The sequence below is a fragment of the Stegostoma tigrinum genome, chromosome 5, assembly GCF_030684315.1.
Source record: "Stegostoma tigrinum isolate sSteTig4 chromosome 5, sSteTig4.hap1, whole genome shotgun sequence".
Classification (NCBI taxonomy): Eukaryota; Metazoa; Chordata; class Chondrichthyes; order Orectolobiformes; family Stegostomatidae; genus Stegostoma; species Stegostoma tigrinum.
Genome location: NC_081358.1, coordinates 70,543,148 through 70,558,886, shown reverse-complemented (window position 1 = coordinate 70,558,886; position 15,739 = coordinate 70,543,148). Strand labels below are relative to the sequence as shown.

The window sequence follows — 15,739 nt, the reverse complement described above, 5'->3', positions numbered from 1 at the left end:
AGACTGTCAGTAGTAGTCTGTGTGTGAAAATATGGTGCCATTGACAGGGATCGCATTCGAACCCAGCGTATCCAGGCAGTGGTGAGTACCTCGGGCCACAGAGTGGTTGAATCAGGCTAGCATCAGTTAAGAGGGGCACTACACTTGCATTTTGGATGATACTATATGAAAACTTGCTAGGGTTTTTGGGGAGAAACCTCCCAAGAATCTCAACACCGTTTGGCACACTCAGTTTTTGGGGCAGAGATGAAAAGAAATTTTTTTCTCTCGGAGGACTGTGCAACTTTAGAATCCATTGCATCAAAAGGTGGTAAAGTGGGATCCTGCAATATATTTAAGGCAAGAAATAGACAGGTTCTTTAAAGCGAGGGAATCAAAGTTTACCAGGAGTAAATTGGAATGCAGAATTTGGCTCAGTTGAAGGACTGAATAGTCTAGTTTTAGTCCTATTTTGCATGTTTAAAATTCACTCCCTTCAACACAGATGCACAATGCCAACATTATGTACCATCTGTACCAAAGTATCTTCAATAAATTCACCAAAGCTCTTTAGACAGCACCTTCCAAACCTACGGCTTCTACTGTCTGGAAAGGCAAATGATACAAGTATATTGGAAAGCTGTATTCTGCAAGTTCCCTCCAAACCCCACACCATGCTGACTAGGAACTGCATCCCTGTTCAATGCTTCTGGGTCAAAATCTTGAAATTCCCTTCCTAGCAGCATTGTGGGTGTCCCTACACCTCAAGGATTTTAAAAATTCATAATAGCAGCCCTCTCTAGCTTCTTTAGAGCAATTAGTGATGTACCTTAAATTCTGACAGAACCAGTGATGCACACATCTTTTGAGTAAATAAAAGAAAAATGAGTCAAGTGACCAAGATAATAGGAACAGCAGATGCTGCAGAATCCGAGATAACAAGGTGTGGAGCTGGATGATCACAGCAGGCCAAGCAGCATTTTAGGAGCAGGAGAGCTGAAGTTTCAGGCCCAGATCCTATTTCTGATGAAGGGTCTAGGCCCGAAACATCAGCTTTCCTGCTCCTAAGATGCTGCTTGGCCTGCTGTGTTCATCCAGCTCCACACCTTGTTATCCTGGGTCAAATGACCAATTGGCCTACTCCCCCTTCTGATTTGTACTTTTGCATGAACAAACTCTATGTAGAGAATCATTTTCTTTACATCACAATTTGTAAAGTCAGTTGAAGTTCACTGCCATGTCAGCTATATGATAAACAAATAGTGAATAAATTATTGAAAACTCAAATCCATTCACATATTCCATTTTGAAATATGGATATAAACCAATCAGCTGCTTTTTATATAGCATGGAAATACTTATATTGTTTGTGAACCTATTTAATCGCTGAATTTCAAGTCATTGCATTCATTAAAGTCGTATATTATTACGCGACAGAGACATTTCACAGGATAAAAAGAAAATTATATGGATGCTGAAACTCCAAAACATATACTGAAACTCAGCAGGTCTAGCAGCATCTATGGAGAGAGAAAAAAAGTTAATATTCTCAGACCCATATGATTTTACTCAGAACTTAATGGGATGTGTTTTTGTTGTTCCTGCAGTTTGGGAATTGGCACTGCCCAGTTACAAGGCTTGAGAAAAAGGCCAGAGATCTATTACACAGATGAGTGTTCCCCTTATGCTACTGTATTGTCACTGGCAATCTAAGTGACCATGTCTCTGCAGGGGTGAGAGAAATTTATGTCCTAATTTAACAAGATGGGCCTCAGCACCCTTTCCTAAACACCTTCCTGCTACCTTGAATTGTTAATCTAGTAGAAAACTGGCCCTAGAGCCACGAGAGGTTCAGAGATGATAATAGTTCAGACAAACTGTCACATTATTTTTACTGATCAGTGAGATGAAATGTTTTCAACAGCAGTCACAGGCCCCAGTGGTGGCACATAAATGGACAATGCGACAGTCTCTTTAATTTTTTACTCATTTTATTTTAAGTCTTGACTTGAAATGAATTGTAAGGCTGTGTCACACTTCCAGCATGTATCTATGTGGTGTTTATATGATCAAATTTGCTTGACAAACAAAGTATGGTTATTTAGGTATTTGCCGCAGTGAATAATTGTGGAATTAATGAGCGATGTGATATTGGCAATATTGTCCTCCTAAATTTTCAGAATCTCTTTTCTGGAATTTTCTTTTTCTTGTTGACAACAAATCTTTCTTTTCATGCCCTAGTGACTATCAATGGGACCTCCAACAGTTTCAGAAATCTTGCGGGTTTTGGTCAACAGCACTGATATTGCATCACTTTCTGCCACTGGAACTGTAGTTTGAGCTCCATCTGTATATCTGTCAATCTTTCTACCTCTGATCTCTTTCTGACAGATGCAGCAAAATTCAGGGTTGTGACCAAGTTGCCTACAAATAACAGCAAGACTTAGCCTGTGGTTGTTTTTAGCTATGATGGAGTCATAAGAGTCAATCGGGAGGTCTTCCTCATAACTTTCTGCATTGGTTCAGTTTTGAGTGCAGCCCAGCAGTGGCTTAAACGGATAGGTGGAGAAAAGAGAGAGAGTTGATAGTTAGCCAGGGAAGGAAAAAAGTTGATAATGGGACATCATTAGCCAGTGAAAATGGGTTGGCTGTGCTGAAAACAGCCCATGGTATGAGAAGGCCTAGGGCATGTGGCTGGCTAAAGGACATGGAAGGAGGTGATCAGGCCCTAAAATCATTGAACTCAATATTGAGTCCCAAAAGCGGTAAGTGGAAGTGGAAATGAGATGCTGTTCTTTCAACTTGCAGTGAGCCTCATTGGAGCACTATAGGATGGCCCAAGGCAGAAATGGTAGTGCAGGAACATAGTGGTGTGTTGAGTTGGAGGCAACTGGAAGCTCAGGATCTTTTTTATAGACAGAAATAAGGTGATCTACATTTTATCTCCCCAGTGTAGAGGAGAACACATTAAGTAGCAAATACTGTAGATTAGGTTGTGTGACGAGCAGGTAGATCAGTGCTTCACCTTCAACTAGGCCTGGGGCCTTGAATAGTGAGGAGGGAGCAGGTAAACTTGCAAGTGTTACATCTTCTGTGAATACACGGGAAGATATCAGGGAGATGTTGGGAGTGCAGAAAGAGTGGACTAGAGTCTCCCAGAGGCAATGGCCCTTGTGAAATGCTGACCAGGCAAGATAAGGAAATATACAAACTGTAGTGACATTTTGCTGGACGTGGTGGAAATGATGGCATTGACCTTTGGATGTGGATGCTGCAGGAGGAGAAAGTGAGGACAAGGGGGCCCTATCATTACTGTGGGAGGGAAGAGGAGGGGTACAGGCAGAATTGCAGAAAATGGGTAAGATACAGCTAAGGGCCTTATTGTGGTGGGGTATTTTCATTTGTGGTGAAAGGTGAACATTTCTCAGGTCTGTCTGGAGACGGGGGCATCAGCAGAACAGATGTGATGGAGACTGAGAAAATGGGGAGTGGAATGTTTACAGAAAGTGGTGTGTGCGGGTGTGTGGTTCAGGTAACTATGGGTGTAATTTGGGTTTGTATTAGTTATCGGTGGTCAGTTAATTATTAATGATAGATGCAACCTCTGCAAAATTTAACCAATTTAGATTAATTATTTTGAGGAAAAGCTGACTCTTCAACCCTCAAAAACAAACCAATAAGCCTGTGTAATGAGTGCCATAAAATCATATCCAATTATTGCGTCTTCTGTTGATAAAGAAAGGAGAAAGAACTCACCATCACATTATCTTATTATTATTGGAATATTGAAAATAGCATCAAAATTAGTAAATTGCCATTGAAGCTGCATTCTTTGCTGTTACATACCCATTTGCATAAGCCAGGTTTCAAGCGACGAGCACGGAAATACAAACATATGTACAGATGATTTCTTTTCTTTGGAGCATAGTGCAGTTGAGGTCAATATAATAAGAGCAGCTTCTATACTTCACACAGAATCTTGAGGCAAGTGTGGCCTCAGTTGAACACCGCCTGTGAAGTCATCTCCCATACAACAGTACTCCCTCTGGATTGCAAAGTTCCAACTTAGGGAATATGATCAAGTGCAGGAGTGGTGCTTGCGGACACAATTTTATTATGACGGAAGAGTGTTACCATTGAACTAAACTGATGCCTTGAAAGATTGCAAACAGCATTCCCTGTCATTTTATTCCATCTGTGCACACTCCGTTGTTCATATGTAGCACCTACTTCCAGAACCAGACATCAGTGCCATGATTGGTTATGTCACTGATCACTGTGCTTGGAACCTTGGAGTGGCTGTCAGCCATGCAGCTAAGAGGGAATGTAAGTTGCACATCCCATAATGTCTTGGAACTAATATTGCCACTCCACTGCTACTAGATTAAAGTGCTGCAGTGGTTCAAGAAGGAAACCTCACATTTTCAGCAATGGTAAGGGATTGACAATAATGTTGGCCTTTCCATGGCTGCCATATCCCATGAGTGAGTTAAAATAAAGGTTGTGCAAACCATATTGGATAAGTTGAAAACTAATTTACTTTTTACTTGACCTGCATTGATCACTGGTCTGACAGCGTAAATTTAAAATGTTCATCCTTGTTTGCAGTCATGCTCTGGCCTCACCCTTTGCTTTCTCTGTAGTCTCCCCCAGCCCTACAAATCTCCAGGACATCTTTGCTCCTGCAGTTCAGGCCCTTTAAAAGTTTCCAATTTTAATCCCCCTAGCATGGGCGGCCAAGCCTTCACCTGCCAAGTTTTAAGCAATGTTTTTTGCTCCCCAGTGTCTCTTGCTGAGCTCTTTAAGGGCACTCGTTCAAGTCTATGACTTTAAGCAAACTTTTGATCATCAGCTGTAGAATTTCCTAGTGTTAAACTATTTGATATTTCCCCTGTGATGCATCTTGGAACATTTTACTGCATTAAAGATGCAAAATAACACACGAATCATATTGTCAAATTTCTCCATTCTAAACTATTAAAGTCATTTGTAATTATTTATGGAACATTCAAAAAATACTTGTTTAGTACTGTGCTAAAATTTGCACGTATTTGTTTTTGTTAGTACCATATATTATTGAAAAAATAATTCATACTGTGTGAAACTTGAAGAAAAAATCCTTGAAGTGTTTGTGTAGGAAGGGGAATGTGGACCTGCAATAATGATATAGGGAAGTAGGCAGCAAATGAGCAAACGAGACCTCAACTGAAGTTATCTTTGGATTATTCCTGGTGCAATGCACCAGAAAGTACAGAAATAGGAAGATAGGCAGATGAATGCATGGCTGAAAGATAATGGAGAATGGAGGACAGAAGGCTTGAGATTCCGAGAACATTGGGACTGAGTTCTTTGCAGGATGTTTTGCTAGTGTTGCTAGGAGGACTTTAACCTAACTCAGCAGGATTGTGGGAACCAAGAGAGGATATTAAAGTGGAATACCCAGGTGCACAAAATACGTGAAGAGATGGATAGCACTGGTATAGTGAATGTCAGAGTGAAATAGAAAGTAATGAAGCCTAAATTAAATTTAGTATACACGTATGTAAATAGTAGTATGGATGACTGAGGAGTTACAGGCACAGATTTATATGTATAAATATGATTTGCAATAGAAAGGAGTCCTGACGCAAGGTTGGGAGAACTGTGTGTTAAATACACTCGGTTAAGGTGTTCAGAAAAGATTGAATGGAATGGATGATTGAGAGTTGGCTGTATTGGTTAGGGAGAGCATTGCAGTGACTGAGTAAGAGACTATACCCAAGGGTTTGAGATCAGAATCAATCTGGCTGCAGCTGAGAACCAAAAAAGGTTGCAATTCATTGCATGGTGTGCTGTATTGGAAAGACATAGAGGAACAGGTCTGCAGGGAAATTACAGAGACATAGAATGGTTAAACTGGAAACATTAATGTAAACTTAGATAGTGCTAACAGTAAGGCTGGAAAAGAGCAAATGATCCTGCATTGTATTCAGGAAAATATCCGATGCCAGTAATTATCCAAAACACCCAGAAGAAAACGCAGTGTGACTGCAAATGACTTGAAGCAAATTTATCAAATGTCAGTGGGAGATTAGTGAGGAGACAATAATCATTGTTTTGTAAGATTTAGGATGAGGGTATTAATTAGGAAATCCAGGATAAGACTAATTAACCAGGCTGCTGCTGACTTCAATAGGATAAGAACAGAATGTGAATATAAACCGAAATGAAAGGTTGATGGGAAAACAGAGGAGAAATTTCTTCACCCAGAAAGCAGTGGGCTTTGTTGTTTAATCATTTACGGGATGAGGGCATCACTGGCTGGGTAGCATTTATTACCCATCACTAATTGCCCAGATGGCAGTTAAGAGTCAACCACACACGGCTGTGGGTCTGGAGTCTGCCATGGTGAGATTCAAACCCAAGTCCCCAGAACATTACCTGGGTCTCTGGATTCAGTCCAGTGATAATACCACTAGGCCATCACCTCCCCAAGTTGGTGGAATGGGCAAATAGGAAGCAGATCAATTTCAATGCGTAAAAGCATTGTGAAGAACAGGAAAGACAATTCAAAATAGGGGTGCAACTCTAACAGGGGTCAGGAGCTGAGGGTCTTGAGTGTATATGTACATAAATCATTAAAGGATAGAATTTTAGAACCCCAGTGTGAAAAGACTATTCGGCCCATCGAGTCCACACCACCCCTCCAAAGAGCATCCCACCCAAACCTATCCCTATAACTGCATCTCCCATATCGAACTCACTTACCAGGACAATTTGGTCAATCAACCGAACTTGCACATCTTTGGGTTTGTGGGAGGAAACGCACACACAGGGGCAGAACATGCAAACTCCACACAGACAGTTGCCCAAGAATGAAATCAATCCTGGGTCCCTGGTGCTGTGAGACAGCAGTGCTAACCACTGAGCCACCATGCTGCCCCTGAGATTGAGAGAGCAGTTAAATAAGTGCACGGTATTCTAGCCTTGATTAATAGGGACATACAATGATGAGCAAGAAGTTCTTGCTAATCTTATACAAGACATTGCTAGATCTCAGTTTGAGAATTGTCTCCACTGTGTTTCAAACTGTAGAAAGGATATGAACTCATTGGAGAGTGTGCAGGAAAGATTTAGAAAAAATGCTTTCATGGATTAAACTTTAGTTATAACAATATGTTAGAGAATTTAGAACTCTTCTTGGACAGAAGTGGATGGAGAGAATATCTGATAGATACTTTCAAAATCATGGGTGGTCTGGATAGCTTAGAAAGATGGAAACTGTTTCCCTACATAAAAGGCAGATGACACTGATTTAAAATGATTTGCAAATATGACACATGTCAAAGCTTCTTCACTCAATCAATGGTTCAGGTCTGTAATGCATTACCTGGATGTATGGTTGAGATAGAGTCAATGGGTCTTTCAAGTAGGCTTTAGATGATTATTTGCATAGACATAAAGTGCAAGGACATGGAAAGTAGGTGGTAACTTAGAATATTCTTTGGAGAGTTGAGTGGCCTCTTCTACACAATAATAGTTCTAATGCTGTGTTTTATTTTACCATGAACTTGATTAGCTTGCACTCCAAATTACCTTAGAAATAGTTTTCCTCATGCAACTCAGTGTTGACATTTCATTATTAGTGACTGTCAAAGATTAAACAGCCCTCTGTGGCTTTGTATAAAATAAAAAAGCTTAATCAATGGAATATAATGAATAAATGCAATTTGTTATGTGGACATGGAGACAGAATACAATCACAGGTTAATTTTTCAATGTCAAATAGAGACAATATATTTTCCAGGAAAGTACACAGGAATTCAATTTGTTTATTACTCAAAGGTTAATTAATAAATGAGTGAATGAAGAGGAAGATAATCTCAGTGATTTCTCTTGACTTCTGCCAGTTAACTAAAGCTATTTTTAGCATATTATATGTTTGATTGGAGACTAGCCCTCCTAAGCAAATGTTCCACATGCAAATTTAAAATATACTCTGAAATAAAATGTCAGCATTGTATCATCCAAAAACCTCTGCCATTGACTTTTTATACTTTTTTTATAGATTGTTCTCTGGAGATATAAATTTTCACAGCTGAAAGGCTCTTCAGATGATGGAAAAAGCAAGATAAAGTTTTTATTCCAGAACATTGACACTAAACAAATTGAAGCAAAGGTAATGTAGTGTGAAACAGGTGTTGGATCAGACAAATCTGCACTAATTTTTTTTAAACATGCTGCATTTGTATTTTTTGTGGCATATTTTCATAAAATTGAAAATAAATCAGGCTAACTATCCACATCACAACTGATTTGAAAAAAATGAGGTGAACAATTGAACTTTCCCAAGAGAATATTAACCTCAAAAATACATGTGTTATTCATTTAGATATTTTGACATCGTGCAGTGAAATGATTACAATGCTTGTGTGTTCAGCTGGAGAATGGGCAGTTGAGGCCTTCAGAGTGCAGGTCACATGGATCACCATGTGCACTCTTAATCTAAAATCTATTCAGCTTAGCTTCTGGAAATCAGACCACTGACATGTGACTAAAGTGAATAAATTATATGCAGCAGCACTATTTAGTTTCTATGGAGAAAATATATTTAAAAAACTATTTTGCATAAAAGAAATGTCCCTGATGTGTTTTAGAAAAGGAGCATTTTAACAGTTTACCTGGATCAACAAAACAAAACTATACATCCATGATTTCACTAAAAGCTTTCAGAGATAAACATTCAATCCAAGGGCTTAATTTTACCTGCTTCCTGAAGTTGGGCAGGAAGGGTGGAAGGGGCATTAAATGGTGGCAGAAAGGGTTTGGAGGGAAATGATGTCTTAACTAAAAGCTAATTGTGCAGAAGCTGGAAATCTAAACTAAAAATAGAGACTCAGAAGCATCTGAGGAGAGAGAATCAAAGTTAACCGAACATTTCTCTATCACCATGAGATATTTTTATAATCAGGAATGGCTGTAGCTCAACTGCCTGCTGCCCAGAGATGGTCAAGTAATTATTCCAGTTGGTTGGTCAATTATTAGCCACCTCACAATGACATAAAAATTTGTCAATATCATTAGTGTCCCCCTAGGCCCTCACCACTGAAAGGCAAACTGAGGCAGTATCCTGAAGGTGGAGTCTGTTGATTTTGGGGGTTTGTGATCATGGTTACCAAATATAGTCAGTCAAAAAAATTGTAACAATTTTCTGATTATAAAGTTAGTTAATAAGTAACAGATTAGGGATGGTGTTAGTTAGTTAGACAAAAAAGGTAGACCACCGTGCCAATTGGGAATGGTTCACTAACATTAGATGACAAACAGGTTGTCACTGCAGCTGTCTCTTTAAATTTCCAAAGGCAGAATCCTGCTCTGTAGCCAAAATGTTAGGAAACTGATCCCGAGTCATTCTTCTCTCTGGCCCATCTTGCATCTGGATAAGACAGCTGTCTGAGGACCGCTGGATGAGATCTGCTACCCTAAAAGGTCTGCCTGATGAGGACTCCCAACTTTGAGAACTTATTGATACCCTATTTCTAGGGCTGCACAGCTCATGCTGTGTCAAACAATTGTCTGAATCCTTTTGACCAATGACCAAGGGACAAATTCTCATAACATTGCATGACCATTGTCCTCTTGCTCACCTACATTTAAAGATTAGTTTTCATTCCTTCTGAGAACAGAACCTTCTTATTTTTGATAATGTTACATTCATAATAGGATAATGTGGTGTCCAAGAAGTCATTTAATTATGCTTGAGGAAGACACTTAACACTGTAACACAGTTAATTGCTACACAGGAAATACATAGAACAGATTGTAAAAGCACACCTGTTAAAGAGACCTCCAGTTTCCAATAGGGCCTTCCATTCTAACCAAAGGAAGAATTCCTCGTCAACAAAAGCTCCCTTCATTAGCTCTGATGCTGGCTCTGGAGAGTTTGATCATCAGGCTAGCCATGTTGGCCCCCGCGCATGAAAAAATGTTCATATCCATTCTCTTAGGGTCTGTCAATTTATAGACACCTTGTTCTTCATCATCCAACCTCAGGCACCTTTGGCCTTCTCACTTGGCTTCAATTGGATAACAATCACTGTAACGGCTTCTTAATTCACCACTGATAAAATTAGTCAATCAGGCATGTGACCTACACAATGGCATTGAAATTCATGTTCTGCATTCCTGATTTGTTTTGTCAGTGTAGGCATATCTACCCTTTTGTGCACATCTTGAAATGATTTTTATCCATTGTTGATGACCATGCTTTTAATTTCCTCAGCTCTATGATCTGGAATTTCCTCCCTAAGTGTCTTTGAATCCTTTGTCTCCTTCAGAACTCGCCTCTCAAGCTTTTCATGTCTTTTAGTGTTTTCTTCTCATAGTTTTGGGTTGATTTTTGTTGAGCCACTCTGTAAAGTACCTTGGAATGTTTTGAACATTAAAGACACTGCTTAAATGAAAGCTGCTGTTACTATTATTAGTTTTCCATATACAGTGCAGTTATCAATGGGAAGATGTAAGCCAGGCCTGGAGCAACGTGTATTGTTAAGGTGATTGAAGAACAAAGATCAAATCAGCACAGGAACAGGCCCTTCAGCCCTGCATGCCTGCGCCAACAATGTTTTGCCCTTCCATACAAAAACCGACCTAACTACAGAATTGGTATCCCTATATTCCCTTTCTTTTCATGTATACATCCAGATACTCCTTTAGTTACCTGAGGGTGGAATTGATGTGAGGCAGCAGTGCTAAACACTGAACCACTTTGCTGCCCTATTTCATTTTATGAGGAGCAGAGCAGCTGTCCACTGAATCTGGAATGAAAGTTAAGAAAGCAAACTTTGTCAATCCTGGTCCGGCCCTTCCTGCCGCCCGCACCCCCCCACCCCCGTCCACCCCCCCATTATGTGAGAAAGCTGTAACAACTGTCATGCCAAATCTGAGTCTTCGATAATGTTACGCAAGTTCAAATTTTATTTAAGTTTTAATTTCATCTACATAAGCATTACTGACCCATTTTCAAGGTTATGTTTATAATGTCTGGGATTGTGAGCAACAGAATTCTGCTAGTGATTTTAACTGCCCATCTATTTGACATCTGCCAACCAGGCACAATTGAAATATGTGAAAATCAAAAGTCACAATTATGTGTTTTTATTAATATTTTCTCCTTTCTTTAAATGCAGGAGCTGGAATTTTCCAACCTTTTTGCAGTACTTCATTGTATACACTCCTTTTTTGCTGCTAAAGTTGCTTGCATGGATCCTCTCTACGTTGGAAGTCAGCCTGTTGTTGGGAAGACCAAGTACAGTAACTGAAAGACTTCTTTTTGCCCAGTTTGAAAGAATTGTTGCTGCTCTGCTAAAGATAAATATTTAACATAGCATAGCTGTGATGGGTTTCAATAACATGCTTCGAGCTCAGGAGAAATGTTGTCAGCTTTCATTCTTCTTCTGTCCCATCTTTTCTAAACAGTCACTTGAATGAGTTGAACTAAAACATCAACAGTTTACAGATATGGTAGCTTTTCTCTTTTTAATGCTGAAATTTTGTCATGAACTACAATCAAATATTATGGTGAGATACTTCCTGAATGAAGAATGCCACTGATGAACTTAACGTACATAAGATTTCTTATTGAAGATTTCTCTGTGAAAGCACCCCCTCAATTCAATGTGCTTCTGCTTTCCAAAGATGGAATTTTTTATGAACTTACAAGACATTTAAGTGATATGAAAATGTGCTTTATCCAAGATAGGTTTGAGGAATGTGATGATTAGAAATTATGATTCAAATGGGCACAGCAGGTCATTTTTACGTGAAATAATTTTTGTAGTGGAAATGCCCTTATTTTTACAATAAGCCCTGAGTGTTTACTTTTTCCATGTTAAGTTTCTGAACTAAATATAAATATGAATTCATGAGCAAAGCTAACACAAATTAATTCATTATGATGGGTAAAAATAACAATGATAATTCATTCATCTGTGAGCTGTTTACACATGCTGTGAAGACTGAGCTAACATTTCTCTATTATGGCCATCATTAGCTAAGTATATTGCAGTTTTAATTCCTTAAAAAAGTATGCATAAATTCTATATTTATCTGTACATTTTGAACTACAACATTCTGATAAAAGCTTCTGGTGAAATTTTAACCAGACGAGCTGGTTTTTAAAAGAAAATCATCTTAGTCATACTAATAACTAAACATCCAATACATCTTCAAAGGTCCTTCAAACAACTCATGTAAATTGTTCATTGTAAAGTTTCTACAATCATTTTTTGAAAAAATTGATGGCAGAGAAACTTCACAGAATCATAGATGTACTAACATTAAATAACATGATTCCACTATGTAAGTGGACAAATTAAAAACATTTTTGCTTGTGTTCTGTTAATCTTGTAAACGTGCAAAGATTGGTTTCACAAATTGCCCACATATGTTGCACTGTCTTCTGACATGAGTTTTACATTCGAAAATCAAAGAAGTAGACTGGAACATCACTAAGTAGTAGACCAGTACATCACAAAGTGAAATGGAATTTTCAAATTTGTCTTTTACATTTTTGCTGTTCTGCTTTTGGCTTTGGGTTTCCAAATTTTCTTAGGGACCATAATATTTTAAAAGAAAATCCTGACTGAACAATGGCACAATATTCCATGTCTTTTTAAAAAGAGTCTTTAGTGTGTGTACTTATGTATATATAAGACAAAGTAAACACAGCAAACTTAACACAAAAGCTTATTAAGAGCTGTCCTGTGAATTCAGCTCTACATTTTGCTTCCTTCCAAGAGTTCACTTATTTTGTATAATCTTGAAGGTTCATTCACTAATCCAGGCACCTAAACCAAACGTTACGCCATGGCCGTCTGCAAATTTCTTGAGTTCTCCTTAGAAATCTAGCTATTCCTCGGGCACTAAATTCATGGGAATCCTCCATTAGCTTTTGACCAACAAATTCTCCAGTTTTCTTTAAAGACCTCAAGTTGCAACTCTGGTCTTTTATTCCTTGTAATAAAAGCAAAATAATACAGTTACTGGAAATCTGCAACAAAGACACAAAGTGCTAGAGAAACTCAGCAAGTCTAAGTGCGTCTGTGGAGAAAGAAGCAGAATCAATCTTTCAAGTCCAGTATGACTTCATCAAACCCTTTCTAACGACAAGTCATCTCAGACTTGAGATAATGGGAACTGCAGATGCTGGAGAATCCAAAATAATAAAGTGTGAAGCTGAATGAACACAGCAGGCCAGGCAGCATCTCAGGAGCACAAAAGCTGACGTTTCGGGTCTAGACCCTTCATCAGAGAGGGGGATGTGGAGAGGGTTCTGAAATAAATAGGGAGAGAGGGCGAGGCAGACCGAAGATGGAAAGTGGAGAGGAGAGTATAGGTGGGGAGGGGATAGGTCAGTCCGGGGAGGGCGGACAGGTCAAGGAGGCAGGATGAGGTTGGTAGGTGGGAAATGGAGGTGCGGCTTGAGGTGGGAGGAGGGCATAGGTGAGAGGAAGAACAGGTTAGGGAGGCAGGGATCGTCTCCTCTATCCACCTTCGGTCCGTCTCCCCCTCTCTCCCCATTTATTCCAGAACACTCTCCCCAACCCCCTCTCTGATGAAGGGTCTAGGCCCAAAATGGCAGCTTTTGTGCTCCTGAGATGCTGCTTGGCCTGCTGTGTTCATCCAGCTTCACACTTTGTTATCTCAGACTTGAAATGTTTTATGTGCTTCTGTCTCCACCAATGCCACCAGACTTGCTGAAATATTCTGAGTTTCTCCAGTATTTTCTGTGTTGTCTAAGGTCCTAATCCTGGCTTTGGATGTCCATACAAGTTTTATTTTCTCCCAGTCCATTCCTAAAACATCTATATAGTTCCTCCTAATCTAACTTTACAAATTGAAAGGCATTAGACTATTTGAGGATTATTGTAGGTTTCGTCCACGAAGTGCAAGTTGGAGCAAATCATCCAGTTGATTTTCCCTCACAAAATCCAACAGATTGAGCCCTACCTACCATCCAAGTGATGAGCAATGATTTTAGTATTTTCTCAGCTTGAGATGCAAACTTAACTGGCTAACAACTCCTATAGCCGTTTTTAATCTGCTGATTTGAAGTCTTTGCCATGAAAATGCTGTATCTGCTCAGTTATGTTCCCCAAACTGAACTGCCTACTTCTAGTCAGCAGACACTAATCAAAGTATTAATCAAAGTAACCTTCTAAACAAGAGTCCACCCTGAATTGAGTGGCAACATGCTGCAGTGGTAGTGTCCCTATCTGTGAGCCGGGAGGTCTGGTTCATGTCACACTTATGTCAGAGATGTGTTGTACTGTAGTTGAACCAGTTGATTAACAACATTGTTTGGGCTCTTCGGACACTGTCTTCGTGACCCTATCTCTAGGCCAGGGACACAAGGTTCAAGTCCTATCTACTCCAAAGTTGCGACAGACCATGTCAGAACTGATTTATCAGAAAATAATTCCACGCTGGTTCAGTTATGGCAACATGACATGCTTTAGGTCGATTCAAGTAGAAATACAAAAATTATTTACCTTCAATATAATTCATTGATTCTGCAACCAATATAAATAATTTATATTTTAATTGAGTTTAATGACCCCATTTCTCAAAATGCCCAGCTATTACCTTGTTTTATGGAGATATCTTGGCTCTGGCAGGAAGACCAGACTTGAGCCATACATTATTTCGTTTGTTTCTTCTATCAACTCTGACCTTGTAAGATAAACACAGTTAGTTTTTAAATGCAATAAACTGCCAAGTTTATTTGAATGATATTTACTTCAGGGATGCTAATCAGTTTCTTGGTCAGTGGCCCCATTTATCTGCAGTTAAAAATTTAACCAAAAATTCTATTCCAAAACATATGATGTATAAATAGATACTTGCAACACTTTGAATTATTTGATTAAGTGATCCTCTTATTATTCTGCAATGTATAATCCTTCTCATAACTAACTTGTTTTTTTACAGAAATCGGTTGAATCATCGTCTTTTTCTGATGAAGGGTCAAGGCCCAAAACATCAGCTTTTGTGCTCCTAAGATGCTGCTTGGCCTGCTGTGTTCATCTAGCTCCACACTTTGTTATCTTGAATCATCTTTGTGCTTCCTTTAACCTAACACCATTGACCATCAAATCTTCCATGCCATATTCAGTCCTCATAGCTCAGTCAATTCTGAGGTAGTTAAAGGTCAAAACCTAAACCATACAAAGCTGAGATCAAAACTAATGTATTGTAACTGTCTCCAAATGTATCTCCACAACTGTTTTGCAAGTTGGTGACACACATGAAAGAAACATCACTGAGGAAATGGCTTACTGGTCATTGAGCTGCAGAGCTGTATTTGACCCAAATTGTTTCTTTCAGACAGCAGCTGGAATCTCTCATCTTCCCAATTCAATTTTTTTTTGTGTGCTACACATCTCAATGTTTTCACATTTGAGAATGGGTTAGACTGAGCCTCTAACCTCCCATCACATCTTTTCGCCTTCATATAATTTTTGTGGTGCCATAAAACTCACTCACTCTGCAAGTAGTTGCCATCACTTTTGTGAAAACTCTGCAACATTTTCACCACTTTCCTGCTGAATTTACTTTATCTATTATCCTTTCATTGCATGTCAGCTAATGTTCTGAACCACAGGAGGTGCATGAGATCAAGGTACTTGACATTTTATACCCAAAAGGGATTAAACTACCATGTCTGTTAGGTTTGTAGTCCAGTATTTTTATAATTTTGAAAGGGTATTAGTCTAAAATG

The 15,739-nt window shown here is 39.1% G+C and overlaps 1 protein-coding gene across 2 annotated transcripts in view; it reads left to right on the top strand.

The window, feature by feature from the left end:
* sntg1 (syntrophin, gamma 1) overlaps nt 1–15,279 on the top strand; it is a 476,380-nt gene extending 461,101 nt beyond the window's left edge. Inside the window, exons 19-21 of one of the 2 annotated variants that reach the window (XM_059646062.1) lie at nt 8,027–8,137; nt 11,148–11,266; nt 14,950–15,279. In XM_059646062.1, the coding sequence (XP_059502045.1) occupies nt 8,027–8,137; nt 11,148–11,266; nt 14,950–15,019 (300 nt within the window). In that variant the 3' untranslated portion in view covers nt 15,020–15,279. Of the gene's footprint in view, nt 1–8,026; nt 8,138–11,147; nt 12,362–14,949 lie in introns of those variants that run through there. The other variant, XM_048528465.2, reaches the window with a different exon arrangement.
* The last annotated feature ends 460 nt before the right edge of the window (nt 15,280–15,739 follow it).